Consider the following 27,698-nt stretch of genomic DNA (forward strand, 5'->3'; position numbering starts at 1 on the left):
TGTAGACCTGAGACAGTGAATTTTACATACCTAGTTTGGAAGAATGGGTGCTATAAGAGAGGTTAATGAAAAAGGTTAATAAAGCAACTTGCCTGAAAGATGAAAAGAGTGAGACAAAGGAAAAAAGAGATGTGGTATCCTTTGGGTCCAGAAAAGGTTCCAAAGGGGATGTGAAGTTAGGGTAGGCTTAGTCCCTGATTTCCCTACATTTATCCTACTGTTTATTGTAATCAATAACCCTTCTGTGACCATTTCAAAATAATACTGCCTCTATCTTTCTACATTCCCCACTATTTTGGCTCCATTCTCTCCTTGTCTCCCCACCCTAACCCTCCAGTTTTCTTTAGACACTTTATGCTCCACTCCACCACTCGCTATCTCATAATCATCTTCCTTTTTTACCCATTGACTACAGAAAAGCAGATTGCAGCTCAGAGGAGACCTAAAGTCAACCATGAAGTGAACAGACCTGGACCCAAATTTGAGTTTTGCTTTCTTACCCCCCATGTTCAGGAGTTATGATCCACTCCCTTAAGAACATCCTCTCATTTCCTACATAAAGAACTCCAAAATCCTGACTCAGGTCCTGCATTAAATATAAATGCTTAAGCCCACTAACACTGGTGTCCTGTCTCTCAGTTTCTGGTCCCCCTATTCCAGGTATCTCCCAACTGACATTCTCCATAAAAATCTCCACTTTCCATATACTCTGGGAGTGCCTCTATACTTCCTAGATCCTATGACCTCAATGAAGAAGACCAAGATCATTTCAAATAAATTTATATCCTACTAGCCTCACCTCACTTCCTTTTGTATAATCTCCTCAGCCTCCTCTCCATGGACATTTCTTTGAACTCCTGTCCCAATGAGCATTATTAGTGGACTTTTATTTCTTTCTCAGCCATGACCCCAGAGCTGTTATCAGAAATTTTGTTACTATGACCCCAGAGGACCATTACTCTGCTATACTTAATACAGGTCCTTGTGCCCATTTTATTTAATGAGGACAGCTAGGTCTGGGATAGTAAGCTTAAAGCTCTATGGCCATGTCAAAGAAATCAGGACATTCATAGGGAGAATTTTCTGATCTCCTCTCCAGAGTTCCCTCTGGACTCATTAAGGAGCTAACAGCTAGAGAGGACCTTCATCAGAAACAAATCATTTCCCTCAGGTTTCCCTGCCCCTGAGTTCCTACTTTTTCACTATCAAGGTTAGAAATATAAATCCCTGGGTTGATCTCTGTCATCCTCATCCTTTCCCCCATTTCCTGTCTCTCCCTCCAAGGGAGAGTGAATTATAAGGAATCAAAGAGAGACAATTTGAACTACCAGATAGAGAAGGAACACAATAGTTATAGAAATAATGGACATGGGTGGAAAAGAGAAAGGAATGGGAATATGTTTTGATACAAGTCACAAAGAGACAACAGAAAATGTCATTGTATCTTCCTTGAGTTCTTTGACCTGTGAACTTTTCATGAGTTTTAGCTCAGTCTTCTTACTGGAATCAGGAAGGCTCCCACTGACCCCTTATTTTCATAGGGACCAAGCCAAAATCTATGTCATAAGAGCAACAAGGATAAGTTTTAGGAAAAAAGACCCCAGTTCCATTTGAAAAGGGATGGTCAGTTCATTGGGTACTGCAGTCACAGAGAACAACTAAAACTAAAGCTATTCTTCACATGCTTTCTTAGCTGAAGAGATAGTCCTTGGATTATGTTATGCCTTATTCAATGGGAGTCTGAAAAGTATTACGCTCTATTCATTTGTACCTCTGAGTCAAGGTAGAATAACAAGGTTCATTGAAAAGAACACTAATCATTAAGTCTAAAGAGCAGAGCTTGTCCTACTTCATTTGTTCAAACAGTTATGTGACAATTTCCAAGGTCCTGAAAGATTTGGAAATTCAGTTTCTTCATCTTTAAAGTAGAAATAATAAAATAATAATGAGATTACCCCCATCACAAGGTGATTTATAAAGCTGTTTCTTAAAAACGTGAGTTATTATTAACTAATTTCTCAATGCCTTACAACTGTGGGTATCCAGGCAGTAGCAATCCAGGAGACAACTTTGGAAGAATTCCTCAAAGTGAATCTCTAGTGAAATTGGAGTTTAGGTTTATTGGTCAGCATTGGCTGGCCTGCATGACTAATGATGTAGGTCTGGTGTATACCTACCATGTGTTCACTAGTTGACAACCGCAGCAACAGCTGACCCTCTCTACTTGCTCCTGCATCATTTCCTTCTTAGTTCACACCTTGGACCCTAAGGCAAGAATGCAATATATTCTACTCTTGCATTTCTTCCCACATCCAAAAATTTTTAATCCTTGAAAATAATCATTCATGATAGAGTAAATTCCCACTGACAAAAATTTGTTTTAACAATGGAGTATACCACTTGACAGGCTGCATCAGAATCTTAATATTTAAAATGTAGATAGAACATAGTAGACATAAACAATCAGAATGTATATGAAAGGAGAAAAATACTAATAACAATAATATAGCAATACTATATTAATAGCATAATGCCATATTAATATTTTATATATGCATGACACTACATATACATATATGCACATATAAAAAGACACCTACCAATAAAACATTAAAAAGTAACCATGACCTATTGTTTAGGACAACATGAAATTCATAAAAATATATATATAAAACATCATAGGCTAAAATTACAAAGCAATATATATATAAATGCTATAATTATATATAACATACTACATAAACAAACACTTCTAGCACATCATCTTAGCTCCCCAACTAGCTTTGATATGACTAGGAATATAATGTATTCATTAAAGTAAATATATATGGTATTATGCATGTTCACGTGTATATATGTATATATACATGTATATATAACACATGGATGTATTTTTACACATAGAATTTCAAAAAATTATAAAAATTATTATTGTCTCTCTAAGAACATAAAGCCAAAAGAAATGTTAAGAAATACAGTTGTATTGATCATATGGAATCAGTTGAAAAAATGACTTATGATAAAGACCTTCTCTTTATAGAATCAGGGTGAAGCTGTATTTTTTTTATCTCTTATCCATGATGAGCTATAGGGGATATATGGAGAAGATAGAGAGGCAGCGAGAAAAGTTTTCTTTGTCAGAACTACTTTTACTGTGGGGGTATAAAGAAACATTATGAAAAGTGTACAATAAGAAGTTGGAGAGGAGCTGATAAAATTAGTATATTTTGGAAAGACATTATTTGACTATCAAAGTTGAAGAGAAGTCAAAGAAAAAAAGATTAATTTATTTCCTATTAGTCGAGTGAAAGACAATATAGACTGAAAAAAAGAAAAGAATGCTTTGATCTGCATTCAGACTCCATCAGATCTCTTTCTATAAGTTAACAGCATCTTTTATCATAAATCCTTCAAATTGTCTTAGAACACTGAATTGCTGAGAATTGCTAAGGCATTCATAGTTGATCATATGATATTGCTGTTATTATGCATCACGTTTTCCTGGTTCTCCTCACTTCTCTTTGCATGGGTTTATGTAGATCTTTCCAGGTTTTTCTGAAAACATTACCCAAAATCATTTCTTATAGCACAATAATAATCTATTACAGTCCTATACCACAATTAGTTCAGCTATTCTCCAATTGATATGCATCCCTCAGTTTCCAATTCTTTGCCACCACAAAAAGAGCTGTTATAAATATTTTTGTACATATACGTCATTTTCCTTATTTTTATCTCTTTGGGATATTGACCTAGTACTTGTATTGCTGGGTCAAAAGGTAGGCTGAGTTTTATAGCCCTTTAGCCATAGTTCCAAATTTCCTGCCAGAATAATTCGAACAGCTCATAACTCCAACAACAAAATATTAGTTTCCCAATTTTCCCTTATCCCCTCCAACATCTGTCACTTTCCTTTTCTGTCATATTAGCTAATCTTATAGTTGTGAGGTATTAAGGTACCTCAAAAGCACTTTAATTTACATTTCTTTAATAGTGGTTTAGAGCATTTTTATATGACCATAGATAGCTTTTGTTTCTTCATCTGAAAACTGCTTGTTCATAACATTTGATAATTTGTCTAATTGGGTAATGACTTGCATTCTTATACATTTGATTCAGTTCTCTCTATATTCGAGAAATGAGGCATTATAGCCATTCCCCAATCGATAAATGGGCAAAGGACACGAATAGGCAGTTTTCAGGTAAAGAAATCAAAAGTATCAATAAGCACATGAAAAGTGTTCTAAATCTCTCATAACAAGAGAAATGTAAATCAAAACAGCTCTGAGGTATCACCTCACACCTAGCACATTGGCCAATATGACAGCAAAGGAGAGTAATAAATGTTGGCAGGGATGTGGCAAAATTGGGACATTGATGCATTGCTGGTGGAGTTGTGAAATGATCCAACCATTTTGAATGGCAATTTGGAACTATGCCCAAAGGGCTTTAAAAGACTGTCTGCCCTTTGAGCCAGCCATACCACTGCTGGGTTTCTACCCCAAAGAGATAATAAGGAAAAAGACTTGTACAAAAATATTTATAGCCGTGCTCTTTGTGGTGGCAACAAATTGGAAAATGAGGGAATGCCCTTCAATTGGGGAATGGCTGAACAAATTGTGGTATCTGTTGGTGATGGAGTACTATTGAGCTAAAAGAATTAATGAACTGGAGGAATCCCATGTGAACTGGAATGACCTCCGGGAATTGATGCAGAGTGAAAGGAGCAGAACCAGGAGAACATTGTACACAGAGGCTGATACACTGTGGTACAATTGGATGTAATGGACTTCTGTACTAGCAGTAAAGCAAGATTCCAGAACAATTCTGAAGGACTTATGAGAAAGAATAATATCCACATCCAGAAAAAGAACTGCGGGAACAGAAACACAGAAGAAAAAGGACTGCTTGATCACATGGGCCAATGGGTATCTGATTGGGGATCTAGACTCTAAATGATCACTCTAGTGCAAATATTAATAATATGGTCATAAGTCTTGATCAATGACACATGTAAAACACTAGTGGCACTGCTCATTGACTATGGGAGGCAGGTGAGAGGAGAGGAGGGAAAGAACATGAATCATGTAACCATGGAAAAATATTCTAAATCAATTATTTAAATAAAATTTTTCAAATCAAAAAATTATCTCTCTTCTCTGACATCCATCCCAATGTAGGACTTCATCACCTCAGCCCTGGACCACTAGGGAAAAAATGATTCATCTCTTCACTAAAAGTCTCCCTAAACACATCCATCTTCCATTGGATTATCAAAATGATCTTCCTGAAGCACAAGTCTGACAATGTTACCAGCTACTCATTAAATTCCAATGGGTCCTATCAGCTCCAGGTTCAAATATAAAGACTTTTCAGTGTTCAAAGCCCTTCTTAACCTACTCCCCTCTATCTTTCCAGTCTTCTAACACTTCACAACTCATCACATTTTTCTGTGACCCCATAAAACGGGTCTCTTTCCTCAAGGAAAACACTCCATTTCCCAATGCCAAATATTTTTACTGACTATCCTTTATGCATGGAATACTCTCCCTACTGACATCCCTGGCCCTCTTCAGGTCTCAGCTGAAATCTCAACTTCTATAAGAAGCCTTTCCCAATCCTTCCTGAATTTATTCCCTTCCTTCTGTATATTATCTCCAATTCATCCTGTATATAGCTTGTTTGTACATAGTTCTTTATATGTAATCTATCCTGTTAAACTGAGCTTCTCAAAGGCAGGAGCTGTCTTTTACTATTCTTTATATCCCCAGTACTTAACAAAGTGCCTAGAAAATAGTAGTTTATTGACTGACTGACTGACTGACTGACTTTATAGAGCAATTTCAATTGAACGATGATATCAGACTCCAGAATGCAAAGAGAGGAAATAGATGCATCAATTGTAGACATTCTTTTTCAAGGAGTTTAGCGATCAAGGGTCTTGAGATTAAGAAAGATACCTAGTAGGGGTGGATGGATCAAATGACTATTTTTGAGGATGAGAGAACCTTGGTCATATTGGTAGGGAGTAAGGAAGGAGCAAGGAGAGAAGAGAAGCTTAAAGATAATTAAGATAGCAAGATAATATAGTCAGTATTTGCTAGAAAAGGCAGGTTAGAAATCATTTATATAGGTAGGTGGCATGCCTTGGCAAAGTGAAGGGCTACATTTTCATGTGAAATAGAATGAATTTAGTGATACTTGCAGAAGGCATCTGGATACCAGATAAGATGGAAGAGAGTAAAGGGAGCTCACAGTCAGTGGAAGGCTTGAGGGAAATAGGAATAAGGGAGTAGAAAATGAGAGGAAGAACAAAGCTTGAATAATGACAAATGAAGGTTCAGAATCACTGGGATAAGAAAAGTATGCTTGGATTGGAATTTGTTGTTCATTGAGAAATGATTAGATATATTAAATCTCTAAGAGTATGGCCTCAGGGTATAGTCCTCTTAGGGCAAAGAAGGGGGAATAAGGAAAGGAATAAGCCTTTATTAAGTGATTATTATGTGACAGGCATTGTGCTAAATACTTAATAAATTTAATCTCATTTGATCCTTCACATCAACCCTGTGAAGGGGGAAAAGAAATAACCATTTATATGCCATCTACTACCTGCCAAGCATGGTGCAAAACACTTTACAATAATTATTTTCATAACACAACAATCTAGTTGCTTTAAGTATCCCTATTTAATACTTGAGGAAACTAATACAGAGATTAAATGACTTATCCAGAATCATACTGTATATGACATTCTCCTGGTTCTAATGAGTAGGATTTGAACAAGCAGAATAAATCATGGAAGGCATTCCAAACGAAGAAAATGCTGTGAGCACAGCCAGGGAACCAAGGAATACAAATCATTGTGAGTATAGTGTTTGGTCAGACCAGACTAAATGGAGGGAAGGGTAAATGTGATCTTCAAAGAAGACTTTCATAAAGGGAAATAATGGTGAACAATTCTTGGGAAAAAAGATTAAGAAAGGACTACAGAATCATGTCAAAGTCAGAAAACATAACTTGGGATTTATTCTATGGACATAGAGAACATGGAGAACTATTTGGTTTTTTTAACAAATGATGTTTTAGCAGAACACCATAAAAATGGTGTTTTAGCAGAATTTATCTGATTGACTGGATGAGGGAGAGAGAATATTAGCCCAGGAACCAATCAAGAAACTTTTACTTTTCCCCCCATACCATGATGAGACTTAGAATAGTAAAAATAGTTTTAAAAAGGAATCATTCATTCAAAAGACAGTGAAAAATGAATGAACAAGTCTTGGTGACTTATGGAAGTGAGGCAGAAAAACAGATGGAGACAAAGATACTTCTGAGACTAGATATTGGGAAAATGATGGTGTCACTGACAGAAACACAGTTGAGCTTCATCTGATATTCTGTTTAATCTCAGGTTTAATTCATCATCTCCAGGGAAGTGCTTTATTCCACAATTCCAGGCAGTCTTTCTAGTGACTTTGTCTTGGCCCACAACCCCTGTCAAGACCAATCTCTCTGGCTCCAATATCCCTGCATCCTCTCAATCTTTTTAAAGGCATCCAGACTTCAAGGTATTTAATAAAGAAGCATGTCCACATAGCCACATTGACCAAAAAAATTTAGTTAATGTTTGTTAATAGCAGCAAAGGGTAGAATCATAATACAGGTATAATTAGGGAAATTATTCAATACTAAAGCTGAAGTATCAAAGGGACCTATCAATTTGAACCAATTTCAGCAAAATTTCCTGCCTAACACTTTTCTGATGGCTACTTGTACATCCTTATTCCTTAGGCTATACACTATGGGATTCAATAGAGGTGTGAGGATAGTATATGTCAGTGTAACCAACAGGTCCTTGTCAGAGATGTAGCGGGCTGTGGGTCTCAGGTAGATGAAGGAGGCACAACCATAGTGAATGAGTACCACAGTAAGATGAGAAGCACAGGTAGAGAAAGCTTTCTTCTTCCCCTCTGTTGAGGGGATTTTGAGGATAGTTCTCACAATGTAGAGATAAGAAATGCAGATGAAGGAGAAGGGGACCACGAGCACAAGGACTCCACAGATGAAGTTCACAAATTCACGAGTCTCTGAGTCTGTGCAGGCAAGCCTAATGACAGGTGAGATGTCACAGAAGTAGTGGTTGACTTTGTTAGAATTACAAAAGGGGAGACTAAAGACCATGTTGATCATAATTAGTGCAATAATGACACCTGCAATTCCACAAGAGACTGTCAGCTGCCCACACACACGCCAGCTCATGAGGATTGGGTAGCGCAGAGGGTGGCAAATAGCAACATAGCGGTCATAACCCATCACCATAAGCAATAGGCAGTTGTTGACAGCAAAGCCAACAAAGAAGAACATCTGGATAGCACAACCAACGAAGGAGATGGTCCTGAGCACAGAGAGGAGGTTGAGAAGCATCTTAGGCAGGATGTCGAAGGTATAGCAAGTCTCAGAGATGGAAAGGACACTCAGGAAGTAATACATTGGGGTATGGAGCCTGTGTTCCAGGCGGATAGCAGTCACTGTGGTGATGTTCCCACTTAGAATGAGCAGATAAAGGCAGAGGAACAATGGGAAAAGTATAAGCTGTTTTTCCTGGAGGTTGGAGAAGCCCAGTAACAGGAACTCAGTAACCATAGTAAAGTTGGCTGAAGGAATCATCTTGCTGGGAATGTTCTGAAAAAAAGGAAAAGGGAAGAATGTTCAGTTCTGTAGACCTAGGGAGCTGGGGATATTCATTCTGAACGATAGGTGAGAATATAATTGGATATACCCTGAATTGTTTGCATGGTGGGCTTGGGAAAAGCAATGAAAACTTACAGATGTATTTTATACATCTGCATATATACAAAAGTATATATACAAATTTAGTGACTTCGACTATGACGCTTATTGTTACCTGAATCAACAGTTCTTTGAACATAATTTAAATGGGCAGTCAGTTTCTGTACCATCATTAAGATCCACTATGAAGTTAAATCTCATTCGATTTTGGAAATCAAAAACCTATATGAACTGTTTTCTTTTATTTTACCTACCTCCTTTGGTGTCAATGCTATTATTAGGAATAAAAAGCCACAGTTTGAAATTTGAGGCTTCTCAGATCTGAATATGATCCTCACTGTAACCCATATTTACAAAGTAAAAGGAAGCAGACTGGTAGCAAAGGAAAGAAAGAAGAATATCAGCTTATTGGCTCCAACCCAAATTGATGATGAAATATTTCTGGACTTGGTAACCATGACAAATAAATATTTTCTCTCCTCTAACCCTGCATATATTCCTATGGAATGGACCTTCTTCAGCTAGGGTGACCTGTGGTGATCCCACTCATCTCAGCCTGGCAACTGTATGAGAACTGAGCCAATCACATCTGCCACCTAGATATCAAGATATCTTCCTAGTCAAGATAGAGGTTAGAGACTTCAGAGACTGCCAGGTCCAACCACTTTATTTTACAGATGAGAAACTGAGGCTAAGAGAAGTGATTTAACTTCCCAAGATCACACGGATAGGAAATGGCAGAGCTAGGGTTTGAACTCATGTCCTTTGACTCAAAATCAGCACAATACTAGCATTTATATATAATATATCCTCATACCACCTCCATAAGCTGGGATGGTCTCCCATAGTTTCTACCAGCAAGAGTTCAAACACTCTAAATGTTGCTAAAAACTCCACCCCTCCAGAAAATCTATGATTTACACAACCTATTTAATTACTTATCACCCTTAGTCAAATATATGTACATATACATATGTATATATGTGCATATATGTGTATGTTTCCATTTTTCAGGACATATTTTTCCATCACTTTTTGCATATATCTTGCCTTTTTAAACAGATCGTTAAGCCTTTGAGAGCAGGAGCTGTATTCTATTTTCTTATTGCCTGTAACCTCTTTAGTCAAGCCTCTCCAAATAGTTCAAAACTTTATTCATTGATTGGCAGGATAAATGAGTAAATCATGGAGAAGTGGCCACCAAAAGTGTCATTATGTGGCTAATGCCCCCTTCCACTCCTAGTACTACCTACCTAGTTAAGGTCATCATTATTTTTAACTACTACTAAACAGGTACTTTAGTGTTCATAATAGCAAATATAATTCTTGCCAAAGTGAAATTGAACAAAAAGAATTATGTGTTTAAACTAATGGTTACTCTTTCTATCTGTCTATGTTTATGAAAAAGGAATAATTTATTCTAACTTCTCTTTTGTTGTTGAGGACACCACTATCCTTCCAGTAATCTAGGTTTACAACCTTGGAGTCATCTTCAACTCAAAGAGTTGAATTCAGTATTAATTTCTATCAAATCTACCTCCACAACATATCTCTTATCCATCATTTTCCTTCTACTCACACAACTAGTATCCTAGATCAAGACCCCAACATCTGACTCCTAGATTATTTCAATAATTCCCCAGTTTATCTCCCTGACTCCAGTCTCAACCACCTTTAATCCATTCTACACAGATTTAACAATATGACAACACTAAATCATAGTTCTTAGCCATGACATTTCCCTACTCTAGAAGAGAGAGAGAGGTGGATTTAGTTTAGTTTTATAGACCACCAAGAGAAGCAGCTTCTTGAATGAGTCTCAGTCAATTAATCATTCAAATTTTCACTCTAACAGAAGGTGCCACTAAACATTTTTATCCTCCTTGGAAAGCTATCCTTCATATACCTCTTAGCAATGTCTCACACTCTATACCATCAGCTTGATTTAAGAACTTATTAAATTGATTAGTGATTCTTCTGACAATTTCTACTTCTGTTTGCACATTTGAAAAACAACAAAGAACCTCAAAAAATTAACAGTGAAAGAGAGGGTACTTAATGAGTTCTTTTAGGTAATTAGTTGGTGGAATATTATGAAGTATTAATGTCGTAAGAGCAATTACAACTTTTCAATTGTACTTAACTATTAAGCATAAGGTTCTCCATAATGATATTAAAAAAGACACCTGGCTAAATTACCCAGAGAAATAATTCCAGCTGAAAAGAGAAAAAGAAGAAGGTAGAGCTAAGATGAGAGAGTAGACAGCAACCCAACTATAATCTCTCTACATTCCTTCTCAACCAATTTTTAAAATAACACTTTAATTTGAATTTTGATGGGCAGCTAGATTGCACAATGGATAGAATACCAGGTTTGCAGTTAAAAGAACCTCAGTTCAGATCTGGCCTCAGACACTTCAATTTATATGACCCTGTTCAAGTCACTTAAACCCAATTATTTAGTTCTTGCCAGTCTTATGTTTTAGAATTGATACTAAGACAGAAGGCAGGGATTTTTTAAAATTGAATTTTAAAGGAGAAAAGCCAACAAAAGATTGAAGTGAGGCATTTTTGTAGCCCAAGACAACTTGGGAATTGGTATGAGAGATCTGTGACATGGGGTGAGAGTCTGCCTAGAACACACAGGTGAGAATGCCTAAACTGGACAGTGGTAATAGTATAGTTTTTAATTCTCTTTTTCAATAGCACCTTCAGGAACTCTCAGCCAAGAGGTATAAAGGGAGTCATAAAACTGGTCAGAAAGAGTTTTAGGGAACTTTACTGGCAGTAGATATAGATTCTGTCACTATATGGCTACTTTATTACCCATAAGCAGTTCTGGATCATAATTCCAGAGTAGTAAGGAATGATTGAGGTTGGTTGCAAAGGAACAGAAGTCCTGGTCACAGTTCCAAATTTTGTTAGGCTGTCAGAAAAGACAAAAACAAACTCAGAAGATAATGTGTGAAAATAGCTATAAAGCTTTGAATAAAGGCCTTAAATAAAAGTCAAAATGAACACAAATCCAACAAGAATTCCTAGAAGAGTTAAAGAAAAAAGATAAGAATGGAGAAAAAATTGGGAAAAGAAATGAAAGTGATGCAAAAAAATTATGAAAAGAGAATTAACCACTTACAAAAGGAAGTACACAAAAAATCCTGAAGAAAATAACACTTCCAAAAAAACCAGAATTGTCTGAATAGTAAAAGAGACATAACAATTCACCAAAGAAAAAAATTCTTAAAAAGCAGACTAGACCAATTAGGAAAAAAGAAAAAGAACAGATCAGTTAGGAAGACATAAAAGTGTTTAAAGAAAATAATTACATAAGAATTTGAATTGGGCAAATAGAACTAATGATTCCATGAGATTTCAAAAAACAATAAAACAAAGTCAAAAGAATGAAAAAAAAATATGAAATATCTCATCAAAAAAACAACTGACCTGGAAAATAGTTTGAAATGTGATAATCTAAGAATTACTGGACTGTCTCAACATGATGAAAGAAAGAGCCTAGGAAAAGCTAGATTGCTCAGTAGCTAGAAAGTTAGGCTTAGAAATAGGAAGTTTGGTGTTCAAATCTAGCCTCAGATACTTCCTAACAGTGTCAACTTTAACAAGTCACTCAACACCAATTGCCTAGCCCTTACTATTCTTCTGCCTTGGAAGTGATATAATAATATCAGTTCTAAGGCAGAAGTCAATCTTTTTTCAAAGAAAGAACCTAGACATCATATTTCAATAAATTGTTAATGAAAACTGCTCCCAGTATCTTAAAACCAGAGAGTAAAATAGAAATTGATAGGATCTATAGATTGTCTCTGGAAAGATCCTGAAATAAAAATTTCCATGAACATTATAGCCAAAATTCAGAGCTCCCAGATCAAGGAGAAAATAGTGCAAGGAACCAGAATCAATTCAAATATATTATAGAACCACATGAGGATTACCCAGTATTTAGCAACTTCCACATTAAAGGAGGATAGGAAATAAAATATGATATTCCGGCAAAGAAGCTAGGATTATGACCAAGAATAACTTAGCCAGAAAGTCTGAGTAAAATCCTTCATGGGATAAAATAGAAATACGTTTTACATTATTTCATATTGTGAATGTGAGAAGAATTGGAGAGAGTGAAAGAATTTGGAACTCAAAAATATTTTTAAAGAATTTTATAATAAATAATAATTCTTTCATGTGTTAAACCTTTTTTCTAATATGGGAGACTATGGCTTATTAATTAAAACATCTTGCCTTATCCATCATTCAAATAATATTCTAATCCACATCTTTCTACAATAAATAACAAAATTCTGTGAGTTGTTATCTCAAGAACAGGGCCAATTATTTTAGAACAATGGAGGTTGGAAAGAAGAGGCAAAAAAGAGAGAAAATAAATTAAGTAAATATAAGCCCATAACTAAAGGGACAATTTGATTTTTAAAGGAAGGGAAAAAAGAAAACAAGAATAAAGATGATGAAGAACAATCAAAACACATGGAAATTTTGAAGATATAAAAAGAGAAAAAAGAAAAAGTAATGTGATCACTGACAATGAAAACAATCTCATATCTACCTTAGTTACAAAAGAAAAGGGCTACAAAGGAAAAACCACAGTGTTGAAAGGACTGTAGGAAGACCAATACCATTTTATATAAGTAAGGGGTTGTTATTTCCCTTTGTAACATCATTTTATATAACCATAGAGTTTTAAAGTTGAATGGGAACTCAGTAGCCACCTGAAAAAGGAACCCCCCCATAATATACCTGATCATGTAGTCCTCTAGCTTCTGTTTGAAGATCTGTCTGCAAAGAGAAGAAAATCACTATCCACAAAAGCACTCCATTTCGCTTTTAACCACCTCTATTTGTTGACAAAATGCTCTTGACATCAAGCCTAAATTTGCCTTTGTGGGGACATATGAAACAAATATAATCTCTTTTTCATGACATTTTTCAGATATTTGATCATAATTATCATTTCCCCTGGGAGTCTTTACTGATCTAGAGAACATATAGTTCCTTCAGCCAAATATCTTCTTATGGCATGGACTCAAGGTCTTTCATAATACTGCGATGTCCTTCATCACCACTAGTACATCTCTGGATATTCTCCAACTGATCAATGTTTTTCCTTAATTGTAGTGCCACAATTGAATATAGTAGTCCAGATGAGGTCTGACCAGGGCAATAAGTAGAGGCTATCACCTTATTATTCTTTTTGCTCCTAATGAAGTCCTTATTTATTGAGGATTTCCTTTTACATGATAAGTTAAAAAGTAATGAAATATTGTGATGTAGTGGTCCTAAGATCAGGACTACATCAAAAGGATTTTAAAACGTTGAAGCTACTTCAAGTATCAATAATTTTTTAAATGTGAACATTCCCCGAACAGGTAAAGATTATAACGATAAATGACCTTAAAAATGGCCACATTGATGAGTTTTTCAAAAGCTAAGTAGGATCTACTTCTGATAGACATACAATCCATCACTGAGCCCATAATCTGAATTTACATTTCTCTAGCAGAGCTTTCAAGAACCCAGAGTTGCTTTGATGCTAAAAAAGGCATCAGAGAATTTCAGTGAAAGTATTAATAGATGTGGTTATTAAAAAGAAAAAACATTTATATATAAAATTTTATTTGTGTTAAAAGTTTATCTTATTCTGTTAGAAGCTTATAAATAGCCAACATAAAGAAGCAATAGCAGAAAATAAAACTGCAAAAAGGAAACTGGAAGTCACCTACAAACTATCACAAAGATCAAAGGAGCATAATTTACAAATTATATCACAAATAAATTAAAATGTACTTTCTGGTAATGTGTGCCAAATCAGGGGAAACCATCTAGGTGTTATTTGTCTAAGTTCTGGTCCTATGATATGTAAATTCCAGACACAGTTCAGACATTCACAGTTCCAAACCAGCAGAATATCGAAAAAGGTTTGAGAATTGAGTTATTTGAGAATGACTTTAAATGACTTTAAAGTTTTACTGATAGCTTTGAGATAATGTGGATATGTTAATGAACTGATCCCAAGGTGGCAGAGATAGGAATTGGCTTATTTCCCCCCCAAAAAAAAACCACTATAAATATGAGAACTCTATCTCCTGCCCACCCCTCTCCAGCACTCTTCCATGACCATTAGATCCATGCTGCTTAGTGATCACAATTCTAACCCTTGGTTACTGAATTATATTCTCTGCCTCTCCTAACTCACCTATCCTCTTCAACATATTATCTTCCTTCATCATCCCATGCCCTGTCTTCATGCCACCTTTTCCTCTACTTCACTTTTCACCTCTTATCTCTGCTTTTCTGGGCTTTTTGCCCCCACACCTTCTGTGTTTAATTAAAGTGTGATTGCCACCCCATTTCTCATTCCCACTTGTGATCTTTCCTGGCAAGTACCCAAATAACTGGGCATGCCTGACCCTATTTCATAAATTATCCATTCATTTTATAGAAGTGAAAAACTAGAAACAATACATACTGAAGCACTACAATTTAGTGAAAAGGAGAGGAAGAAATGTTATATTCTGCTTTCTGCTCAAGCCTTGTGCTAACTGGTTTTCTCCAGGAACCTGTACTGATCCCATACAACTCCAATTGCTCCTTTCTCAGAGCCTAGTTGACTGACAACTCATGCTTCCTCTCAGCTTTCTTATTATCAATTTGTGACACATTAGCCTTGACAGCCTTCAGAAAGTGTTCCACCCTTAACAAAACCACCCTCTTCTTCTCAGACCTCCCTTCCTCCCTTTCACCACCCAGAGACCTAAAAGCTATGACGATTCAGATACCTAAAGATCTAGGGAGATGCAGAGAGAAGAAATGACCAATGGTCAGAGACCCAAAGATCAAAGGTCAAGGACCCCTCCCAGATGGTTGTTGAGGTATTTATACTCTCAGGCCAACCGACTTTTGCACCCTGGCTCACGGCACCTGGGAACATTCCAGTGTCTCCAACTGTCTCCCCTGTCAATCAAGGTGAGACCAACATTTCCCAGGGTTTGAATACAACATAGCTGACATCCACCTAGATTCATTTTTCCCCAATTATTCTACCTTTTTTTTTTCAAAGGACTCCCTTAGCCAATCTTCTCTTTACTGTTTTTATACAGAGGGAGAGGATGCTTACAGAAAGGACTACATAACAATATAATCTGTATGTTTTTAAGAGGAGGACTGCTTTCTTTGACTTCCATTAAGTTCCAGCAAAAGTTTTACTTTCTGCTAGAAGCCTTTTCCAGTCCTCCTTAAACTTACTGCCTTCCTTCTAAACCTAACATGAGTTTATCCTGTCTCTTTAACATATTTGTTTGCTTTCTGTTCCCCCTGTTAGAATGCCTTGGAGAAGAGAATTTCTGTGTGCTTTGCACCTAGAGGATGTTTGATTTGGAGTTACTTGAAAGATTATTGTGACTAATTACTATTGTGGGTTGTTTTATTTTTTTAAGCCCTTACCTTCCATCTTAGAATCAATATTGTGTATTGCTTCCAGAGCGGTAGAGCAGTAAGAACTAAGCAGTGTGGTTTATGTGGGTGGCCAAGAGTCACAGAGCCAAGAAGTGTTTGAGGCCAAATTTGGGCCTAGTACCTCGCATCTCCAGATCTGGCTTTCAACCCGTTAAGGCACCTAACTGCACCCATGGGTTTCTTTTTTAATGTTATAAGTCAGGGGTCGGCAACCTTTTTGGCTGTGAGAGCCATAAACACCACATTTTTTAAAATGTAATTTCGTGAGAGCCATACAGTGCTCACAATGCACGCTCCTGTAACAGCGCCTAAAAAAAATTGACTCTATGGATCCTGCAGAAAGAGCCATATCTGGCCCTCAAAAGAGACAGATATGGCTCGAGAGCCATACGTTGCCGAACCCTGTTATAAGTAAACAATCAAAGAATGTTATAAGTAAATAATCAAAAAAGAAAATAGAAAAGGGTCAAGAACAATTAAATTATTGTTATTATTTTAATAAGATAATATTGCTTTCTTTTAAAATTTGAATAAGACAATAGCGAATAAATAAATAACATAGGATTACATAATTTTCTTTTTTCCTCCATTTCCTCTCTCCATTTTTGTGCACTCACCAAGCTGGCCTTCTCTAAATTCAATACTAGCATCTAGGGCAGCACTTCCTCCATAAAACTTTCCCAGATCCCTTAAACTGGAAGTTTTCTCCCTTTCCCTTCCTTTTGCATTTTGTATTTTTCTGTGACTCATTTCATTACAACTTGTATCATATCTGTGTATGCACATATCATTTCATCCCTAGTAGACTGAAAGCTCTTTGAGAGCAGAGCAATGTTGTTTTTCTTCTTTTTATTTATCACATCTAATGCTGTGCTTTGCATGCAGTAAAAATCAAATGAGAGAATCACTGTGAAGTGTCTAGCACAGTGCCTACACAAAGTAGGACATGTACATTTTATCCATCATCATTCTGTACTATGCACTTATAACTCTTATCTGTCTTTATCTTATAATTTCTTTCTCTACATCTCTCCTCTCTATGCACTTCTCTATATTTACACAGCCACCACCCTTGTCATGCCATCAGCACTATATGCCTAGATTATTACAACAGCCTTCTAACTGGTCTTTCTCCCTCAAGTGTCTTCCCTCTTCAGTCCATCTAGCATACAACCACCAAAGTATGATGGCTAGAACACAAGTCTCCCCAGGTCACCTTGTCCCAGTATTCCATGAACTCTGGTGGCTTCCTGTCTATCACCTTTTAGACATTCAAAGCTCTTCACAACCTAATCCCTTCCTTACCTTTCCAGTATTCTCACACATGGCTCACCTGATCTTCTCCATCTCTCATCACCGTCCCATCACACTGCTTATTCCCCAAAGCCTGAAGTGATCTCTTCACTTCCATTTCTTGACATCTCTGGCTTCTTTTTACAATACAATCGCCTAATTCTATAGAAGGCTTTTCTCAGTGCCCCATGCAGATGAACATTTCCCTCTAAGCTTAACTTCCTTGTATCGTGGATGGGTAAATATGTGTGTATGAACATATATGTATGAATATGTGTGTATAGGTATATTCTAACATAAGAATATAGGCATGGTTACATGGAAATGTGTATATGTGTATGCATATATGCACGGATATATGTATAATTATATACATATATTTTTAAATTTTATTAACATGCTGTCTTCCCCTTAAGTTTGCAAGGACAGTGACTTTTTTAAGTATATGTTTTGGTCTTTCTTGTTATCCCCAATGGAGATTATTATTGTGGCTGGCACTTAGAAAAGACTTAATAAATATTTATTGATTCATTGAATAGATGAACAGTTGATTAGATGATATGAGATTGATTAACTTATGCTGTTATTTCTATCCCTGGTCCATCATTCATGACAGCTAGGTGGACCCAAAGGGCTTTAAAAGAATGCATGTCCTTTGATCCAGCAATAGCACTACTGTGTTTGTATCCCAAAGTGATTTTTTTTAAATGGGAAAGATTTTGTTTGTACAAAAATGTTTATAATTGTGCTTTTTGTGGTGGCAAAAAATTAGAAAATGAGGGGGTGTCCCTCAATTGGGGAATGACTGAACAAATTGTGTGGTATCTGTTGGTGATAGAATACTATTGTGCTATAAGGAAAGATGAACTGCTTGATTTCTATATGAACTGGAAAGACCTCCATGAACTGATGTGGAATGAAATAAGCAGAACTAGGAGGACATTATACACAGTAACTGAATCACTGTAGGATGATCAAATGTAATTAATTTTGCTACTAAAAGCAATGCAATGAATAGAATGTAATGGACTTCTGTACTAGCAGCAATGCAAAGACCCAGGACAATTCTGAGGGATTTATGGAAAAGAACGCTACCCACATTCAAAGGAAGAACAGTGGAAACACAGAAGAAAAACAACTACTTGAACACATGGGTTGAGGCAGACATGATTGGGGTTGTAGACTCAAAAACACCAATGCAACTATCAACAATTTGGAAATAGGTCTTGATTGATGACACATATTAAAACCAGTAGAAATACGCATCAGCCATAGTGGGGGAGCTCAGGGGGTAAAGGAGAAAGAGTATGAACTATATAACCATGTTAACTTTTCTAAAAATAAATATTAATAAATGTTTTTAAAAAAGCAATGCAATGATCCAGGATAACTCCAAGGGACTTATGAGAAAGGATGCTAACCACAGCTAGAGAAAGAACTATGGGAGTAGAAATCCAGAAGAAAATATATGATTTATCACTTGTTGATATGAGTATATAATTTGGGTGTTTGGTTTTAAAAGATTACTCTATTACAAAAATGAATAATATGGAAATGGGATTTGAGTGATAATATATGTATAACCCAGTAAAATTACTTGTCAACTCTGGGAGGGGGAAAGAGGAGAGGGAGATGACAAGAATCATGTAATCATGGAAAAAAACTAAAAAATTTAATTTAATTTAAAATAAATTTTAAAAAAATTTTTTAATTTAAAAGGTGGGCCAGTGAATAGAGTGCTGGAACCTGGAGTCAGGTAAATCTGAACTCAAATTCAGCCTCGGATACTTTCTAGATAGGCAAGTTACTTAAACTCTATTAACCTCAGTTTCCTCATCTGATAAATGGAGTTAATATCAGGACCTACTTTCCAACATTTTTGTGAAGAGCAAATGAGCCAAAATGCAAAATGATTTGAAAACCTCTAAGTACTATATAAATGATAGCTATCATTATTATATGGTCACTATTGATTGGCCAGAAGGCTCTTACCTCATCATTTAAATTTTTTAGTCAAATTTTTGACAGCTAGAACTTACTTTTTTTTTTTAAATCTGCACTTATGCAGACTTCCAGTAAGTCTTCTGGGTCACCTCCCCAAAACAGACTATTGGTTCCTGCGATCCTACACAACTTTAAAATAATTATTCCTTGTTTTTATGATGCTAGGATCCCTATTTTACAGATAAAGTTATTGAGGCAAAGAGAATTTAAGTGATTTGCCAAATCTTGGATCATTAGTCAATGGTGGAACAAGGATATAAACTAGGATTTTCCCAATCCCAGTCCCATCTTCTCACAACAGAGCAATGGACCACAAGTACATATTTAGTGAGTACAATCTTCACAGGTTCTGTGCTCATGGAAAGTTAAGTCCATCCTGCTCCAGGCTGAATAACTAAGCGATTGATTATTGACAGACTTAATGTTAAAGTCACTACTATGACCTTCCTTGGCTCACTAGGTTCCCTTTCCTCATCACTGCCCTGGCTCTTCATCCTTAATATTGTCTCTGTGGACAGACTCATTTCCTGAATGAGATAGGGAAGTGACATGATGTAAACTCACTTCACTATCAGCTTCATTGTCTCTTTCCTTTTTTAAAAAAATGTACCCTGGGGTTCTATGATTTCCTCATTGTGGGATTTGGATAGCATAAGGTAGGTGGACAAGAGGGATGAAATGATTGACTAATGCATTTCAGACCAGGGACTATGAAAAAGTCATCTCCTAAAAGTAAGATATGGATTTTTATTGGTGGGTGGGAGAAGGGTAGAAGAGGAGAGTGTGGACTTGATAGAGAATGAGAGATTTTATACAGAGAAATGAGGGCAACATAGACAGTTTGGAAGAAAAGGGGCAGGAAGAGAAGGCACAGTTGAAAAAAAGAGGTTAATAAGGCAACTTGCCTGAAAGATGAAAAGAGGTCTGAGATGGAAGGAAGGAAAAATGGCAAAATATCCTCTAGATACAGAAGAGATTCTAAGAGGAACACAAAATAAGGACTGGAATGGTCCCTGATTTCCCTATACATCTCTTCCCTTCCTGACTGTCTACATTCTTGACCCCATTGATCAGCAAGCCTCCTCTCTAATCCTCAAGCTTTCTTTTAAGAATTTGATGTCCCTCTCCACTACTTGCTACCATATAATGTCTTTCCCCAGTGACTCTGGAAAAGCAGATTATTGCTCAGAGAAGATCTAAAATAAAATTAACCTACCAGTACTCAGGTATGACTTTTGCTATTCCACTCCCCGTGGTCAGGAGTTACGTTCCACACCCTTAAAAGTGTCTTCATCTTCTATTCCAAATAAAGAACTCCAAAACCATGCCTCAGGTCTCAGTTCAAATACAAGAATTAGAGATCATTGGCATTAGTGTCCTATCTTAGTTTCTGCTTAATCTATTCCAGAGATCCCCAACTAACATTCTAATTAGAATTTCCACTTTCCATATGCTCTTGTAGTGCCTCCATACACCTCAGTTCATATTGTCTGAATGAATGAGACCCTGATCGTTTCAGATGAACCTACATTCTACTAGCCTCACCTTACTTCCTTGTGTGGGTTCCCTTTAGTCTCCTCTCCACAGGCACTCCTCCAAACTCTTGTCCCAAAGAGCATTATTAATAAACTTGTTTTTCTCTCAACTCTGGTCCTAAAGCCTATAGCAGTAATTTTGTTGCCATGACCTTAGAGGGTCAATATTACACTACGTTTCACATAGGTCCTTCCACCCAAATTGTATAATAAAATCCAACAAGGATGACCAGATCTGGGACAGGGACTTCAAAGGTCTATGTCCAAGTTAAAGAAATCAGATCATTCATGAAGAGAATTTTCTGGTCTCTTTTCCATAGTTCTGTGTGGGCTCTTTAAGAAGCTTGTAGTTCATGGGGAACTTCAATTTAAAACAAGCAAACAAACAAATCCCCTACTTAATATTTTCTTATTCCTAAATCGGTGTTTTCTTACTTTCAAGAATAAATATAGATATCCTTGGGTTGGTCCCTGTCACCCTCACACCTTCCCCCTTTACCTATCTCCACCCTCTAAGAGGAGTGAATTATGAGAGATCAAAGAGATACAATTCAGACCAGGAGAGATAGAAGCAAGCCTACATTTATAGCCTCTGACATTTCTTTTTCTGATCTCCCTGCTTCCTTTGAGCCCAGATGTCATATGAGCACTGACTGACCTTCAATACTCTACTCAGAGTAGTCCCTGTTCTAGTGAGATTCACTCACCTGTCAAGTGGAGCCATGCCATAAAAGCTTAAATATGAGATACCAAACATCCCACATATGCCCTGCAAAGGGGGTCTGGTATATGCTTTCTATGTGTGCATTAGTGATAACCACACCAACCTTTAGCCCTCTCTACCTTCTCCTGGATCATTTCCTTATTTATTCACATCTTGGATTCTGTGACAACCATGAAGTGTACTCTGCTGTTGCTTTTCTTCTTCCAACAGCCTAAATTCCTCAGTCCTCAAAAATTATCATTCATAGTATATTCATATTGATAAAAAAAATCAATGTCACAGTGGAGAACACCACTGAAAAGCTGCCTCAATAACTAAAACAGACAGAACAAAATGCATATACACTTTAGAATTGTATTGGCAAAGAGAAAAATGTATCATTAGCAATAAAAAGAATATAATAATAAATCTGTGATACAATATATATATACAAACACACATGAAAAAGACATATACCAAAAATATAAAAAGTAACCACATCCACATTGTATAGGACAACATGCAATTCATTATATTCCTATATACACAAAAATATGCCTCTCTAATATATTATATGTTATCTATTACATATAAAATATAACATCTGTTGAAATTACAAAATAAAATTATATCTAAATCAACAGATAGTACATCCTACTATCTCAGTAAATACTCTTATTACCTCATTTTATTATCTCATTTTATATCCCTAACTATCCATGTTGTGGTGTTGTGGCCAGGAATGTATAGGTATAGGAATAATTATGTGCACACACACACACACACACACACACATATATGTGTGTGTGTGTGCTTGTATGTGTTTATGTGAACATGTGTATAAATATATTGCGTGTATGCATGTGCATGCATAAATATACATGTAATTCCAAAAAGCATCTCCTTCAGAGACTATAGAAACGGTTATTGTCTGGGAGCAGTTAGATGACTCAGTGGATTGAAAGCCAGGCTGCATGACCCTTGGCAAGTTACTTGAGCCTCATCGCCTAGCCCTTATTGATCTTCTGCCTTAGAAACAATATAGAAGTTAATGGTTAAAAAAGAAAAAAGAAACTGTTATTGTCTCTTTAAGAACATAGAGTCAAGTGGAATATTGAGGAATGCTGTTGATACTGATAGTTTGGATTCAATTAAAAATGACATGATGAAGTACTTCTCTTTGTGGATTCAGGGAAGAGGGGCAGGCTTTATCTATTATCCATGATGAGCTATGAAGAATCTATGGAGAAGACAAGTACGAAGAGAGCATAGTTCTTGTTTTTGTAAGTTCTTGTAAAAACTATTTTCATTATGGTGTTATAAAGAAATGTAAAAAGTGTACAATAAAGAATTTATTGGGAGGAAAACTAGAGATGGGATATCCTGGATTCAGATTTGGCCTCAGATACTTCCTAGCTGTGTGACCCTATGCAAGTCCCTTAGCCCTCATTTTCTAGCCCTTACTGATCTTCTGCCTTGGAACCAGTATAAAGTATTGAATCTAAGATGGAAGGTAAAGGTTCAAAAAACAAAAAATTTATGAAGAGCTGTCAGATATGGTGGAAAGATTTATTTTCCCTTGTGATTACTGAAGAGAATTTAAAGAAAAAGACAAATCTAGTTTATTTCCTAAGAAGCCAAATGATGAGTTTGTGGGAAAATATAAAGAATATTTTTAAAGACTTGAATTAATATTTAGAGATAACTGAATTGTGTGAAACAATGTTTCCAAACAAATGAATAGAAGTCACTTAATATAAGGATGGGGATTTGAAGTATCTCTCTTGGTGATTTTTGTCAAAGTCAAAACATAATAAATATATACATTCAGATTTGTAATCAATTATATTTGTTAATTATAGAATTCTAAAGAAATAAAAGGATGTACTATTAGGAAGGAAGCTTCTCTAGTTAATTAAAAGATTGGCTTTTAATGAACTAGTATGGGGGCTTAATCTAATTAATTAATGAGAATAATATTGCAAGTTTGTTAAAGATTAAAAAAAAAAGCTTGATCAGTTGATCAGTGACTCATCACTCAATAACAAAAGACAACCCCTGCTCTGAGGGAGCTCACAACTTAATGGAAGAGATAACACACAAATAACTATGTACAAACAAAATAAATGCAGGATAAATTGGAGACAATTTACAAAGGAAAGGCAATATTATTAAGAGATACAAGAATCGACTTTTTTAAAGGTGAGGTTTTAGATGAAACATGAAGGAAGCCACAGAATCCAAGAAGCAGAAATGATGCAAGGGATAATTCTATATGTGGGGAACAGCATGTCAAAATTCACTAAGTTGGGAGGTAGAGTATCTTGTGAAAGTAATAGCAAGGACCATATGTAATGTATAAAAAGTATTGAAAAGGTAGAAAGGGAAAGATTATGAAGGCTTTTGACTAAGAAATAGAAAACTTTATATTCAATCCTTGAGGTAATAGGGAATTTTCTGAATAGTATGATGAATAGATGTTTGCTATATGAAGATTAAATTGACAGCTTACTGAAAGAAAAGATTGGAATGAGAAAAGATTTGAAGAAAATAGAATGAATAGTTCAGAGAGAAAAAGATATATATATATATATATATATATATAAACACACAATGTTATAAAGGTAAAATCAATAGGGCTTGGCAACAGCGGGATTGAAAGAGAGTGAAAAGTTGATGATAACACAAGTTGTGAATCTGGGTGACTGAGAGGATGGAGGCATCAATTTGGGGCAGGGGAAGCTAAAAAGCTCGGTATGGGATTTGTTGAGCTTGGGATTTCTATATGATGTATAACTTGAAATGCTCAATAGTCAGAGATATGAAACGGGAGGTCAGGAGATAGAATAAGTAAATAATATCCATCCAGGATGGATAACTAGTTTTTGGTCATCACTGTTGATGTAATAACTGATGTAACAGAAGTTGAGAAAAGAATATTAAGAAAGAAATAGAGGTATCTATTGTAGGCAGCCTTTTCAAGCAGTTTAGCTGTAAAAGGGAGTTGGAATTAAGAATGATAGCTAGGAGAGATGTATGAATCAAATGACTATTTTTGAGGATGGAGAAGACTTGGTCATATTTGTAGACAGCAAGGAAGAAGCAAGTGGGGAAGAAGAGGTAAAAGATGATAGAGTAAGGATGATAGTGGGAGTAATCTACTACAAAAGGAACATTGGAATTGAGTCACATATAAGTAAGTATGTTGGTTTGTCTTGGCAAAGAGAAAGATCAAGTCTTCATCTGAGAGGAGTGAAGCTGATGATCATTGCAGGAGTCATCTAAGTGATATGAGCTGAGGAGGAGGGGAGAAAAGGAGTTTACAGTAAATGGAAACGTTGAGAGAAACAAGAATAAGAGTGTGAATAGTGAGGAAAAGAACAAAGTTTGGATAATGACAAAATAGGAGTTCAAAATCACTGGGATAGGGAGGTATGACTGATTTTGTGTGTTATTCATTCAAGAGAGTTCAAATAGGTTATTAAATACCTAGGGCTATGGTTCCAGGGTGGAGTCCTCTCAAGGTGGGAAGAAAAGAGAATAAGCAACTATTAGCTGCCTACTGTGCACCAGGGCTATAGACCATAGAGAATATAGGAAACTTTTTTTAGCAAATGATATGTAACAATGGTATTTTAGTAAAATTAATCTGACAGCCATGTGTAGGATTGATTCATCGTGAAAGAGAATGATAGCCCAGGGATCAATCTAGAGACTTTTTTAATTGTTCCACTATGTCATGATATGAGTTAGAGCATTAGAATAGTAAAAGTAATTTTGGAAATGTAGGATTCATTAAAAAGATATTGTGAAAAAATAAACAAATCTGAGTGACTTATTGAAATGAGGCAGAGAAAGAGATAGAAATAAGCATGCCTCTGAAACTATATACTGGGAGAATGATGATGACACTGACAGAAACACAGTTGAGCTTCATCTGATATTCTGTTTAATCTCAGGTTTAATTCATCACCCTTTCTGAGCCAAGTCCCTTGGTAAGTGCATTACTTCACTATTCCAAATCATCTTTCTAGTAATTTTGACCTGGCCTCACAATCCCTGCCAAGACTAATTTGTCTAGCTCCAATATGCCTGTAATGCCTTATTTTTTATCACGTTATCCATTCTTCTAGGTACCCAATTGAGAAACATATCCAAATATTTAGAGAGACGAAAAAGCTTTTAGTTAACATTTGTCAATATTAGCAATAGGCAGAATTATAATATATGTATAATTTGGGAAAATATTCATCATAAAAGCTGAAATATCAAAGGAACTTGTCAGATTGTGTCAATTTAGGCAAAATTTCTGGGTCAACACTTTCCTGATGGCCAGTTGTACATCCTTATTCCTTAGGCTATACACTATTGGATTCAATAGAGGTGTAATGATTGTGTATGTTACTGTGACCAGGCGGTCTTTGTTGGAGATGTAGCTGGCTGTGGGTCTCAGGTAGATGAAGGAGGCACAACCATAGTGAATGATGACCACAGTAAGATGAGAAGCACAGGTAGAGAAAGCTTTCTGCTTCCCCTCTGTTGAGGGGATTTTCAGGATAGTTCTCAAGATAGAAATATAGGAAATGCAGATGAAGGAAAAGGGGACCACAAGCACAAGGGCTCCAAGGATGAAGATGACAAATTCATGAGAATCTGAGTCTGTGCAGGCAAGCCGTATGACAGGTGAGATGTCACAGAAGTAGTGGTTGACTTTGTTGGAATTACAAAAGGGAAGACTAAAGACCAAGTTAACCATAATTAGGGAGAGAATGAAACCTGCAATGCCACAAAAGACTGACAGCTGCCCACATACACGCCAGCTCATGAGAACTGGGTACCGGAGAGGGTGGCAAATAGCAGCATAGCGGTCATAACCCATCACCCCAAGCAGCAGGCAGTTGGTGATAGCGAAGCCAAGGAAGAAAAACATCTGGACAGCACAATTGGTGAAGGAGATGGTCCTGAGCACAGAGAGGAGGTTGAGGAGCATCTTAGGCAAGATGACAATGGTATAGAAGGTCTCAGAGACAGAAAGGACACTCAGGAAGTAATACATTGGGGTATGGAGCCTGTGTTCCAGGCGGATAGCAGTCACTGTGGTGATGTTCCCACTTAGAATGAGCAGATAAAGGCAGAGGAACACTGGGAAAAGTATAAGCTGTTTCTCCTGGAGGTTGGAGAAGCCCAGCAACAGGAACTCAGTAACCTCAGTAATGTTGGCTGAAGAAATCATCTTGTTGGGAATGTTCTGAAAAAAAAAGAAAGAGGGAAGAATGTTCAGTTCTGTGGACCTAGGGAGCTGGGGATATTCATTCTAAATAATTTATGTAATTGGGCCTAACCTGAATTGTTTGCAGGGTGGGCTTGAGAGAAGAAGCAAAGAAAAGTTACAGATGTATTCTAGCTACAAATAAACTGACTAGAATGTGATTCTTATTGTCACCTGAATCAGCAGTTCTTGGAACATAATTGAAATGGGCAGCCAGTTTCAGTATCATCATTCAGATCTGCTATGCAGTTAATCTCATTAAGTTTTATATATATATATATATATATATATATATATATCTTTATATATATATAGATAGATAGATAGATAGATAGATTTTGTTTTTATATGAGTATTCTCTTACAACAATGACCAATATGGAAATATGTGCTGCAGGATGAATGCATGTAAAACCCAGATCAATTTGCTTAACATCTATGGGAGGAGGAAGGGAAGAAGGTAAGGAGGCAAGTTGGATTTTATAATTTGGGGAAATGTATACATTTGAAAATTGTTACATATAATTGGGAAACTAAAATACTTAATTAGAAAGGAATGAAATGAAAGTGATGCAAAAAAATATAAAAAAAGAATTCGGGGGCAGCTGGGTAGCTCAGTG

At 36.3% G+C, this 27,698-nt stretch overlaps 2 protein-coding genes across 2 annotated transcripts in view; both read right to left on the reverse strand.

Annotated features, from left to right (window-relative positions):
- Positions 1-7,734: 7,734 nt before the first annotated feature.
- LOC123246066 (olfactory receptor 10R2-like) lies at positions 7,735-17,686 on the reverse strand. The gene is made up of 2 exons (XM_044675015.1): positions 17,609-17,686; positions 7,735-8,685 (listed from the first exon to the last, which is right to left on the reverse strand). Exons 1-2 carry the CDS (start codon positions 17,684-17,686, stop codon positions 7,735-7,737), a joined length of 1,029 nt encoding a protein of 342 aa, XP_044530950.1.
- Positions 17,687-26,101: 8,415 nt separating this feature from the next.
- Positions 26,102-27,698, reverse strand: part of LOC123246067 (olfactory receptor 10R2-like) — an 8,929-nt gene continuing 7,332 nt past the window's right edge. Inside the window, exon 2 of the mRNA XM_044675016.1 lies at positions 26,102-27,058. Within this exon, the coding sequence (XP_044530951.1) occupies positions 26,102-27,058 (957 nt within the window). The remainder of the gene's footprint in view (positions 27,059-27,698) is intronic.

Source organism: Gracilinanus agilis, chromosome 4, assembly GCF_016433145.1.
Source record: "Gracilinanus agilis isolate LMUSP501 chromosome 4, AgileGrace, whole genome shotgun sequence".
NCBI lineage: Eukaryota > Metazoa > Chordata > Mammalia > Didelphimorphia > Didelphidae > Gracilinanus > Gracilinanus agilis.

Excerpts from the sequence above, each read along its gene's own strand:
- LOC123246066 (XM_044675015.1), bottom strand. The coding sequence starts at position 17,686 with ATGGAAGTGAAGAGATCACTTCAGGCTTTGGGGAATAAGCAGTGTGAT. Across the intron at positions 8,686-17,608 it reads TGAGAGATGGAGAAGATCAG|AACATTCCCAGCAAGATGAT; the intron begins GTGAGCCATGTG and ends CCTTTTTTTCAG.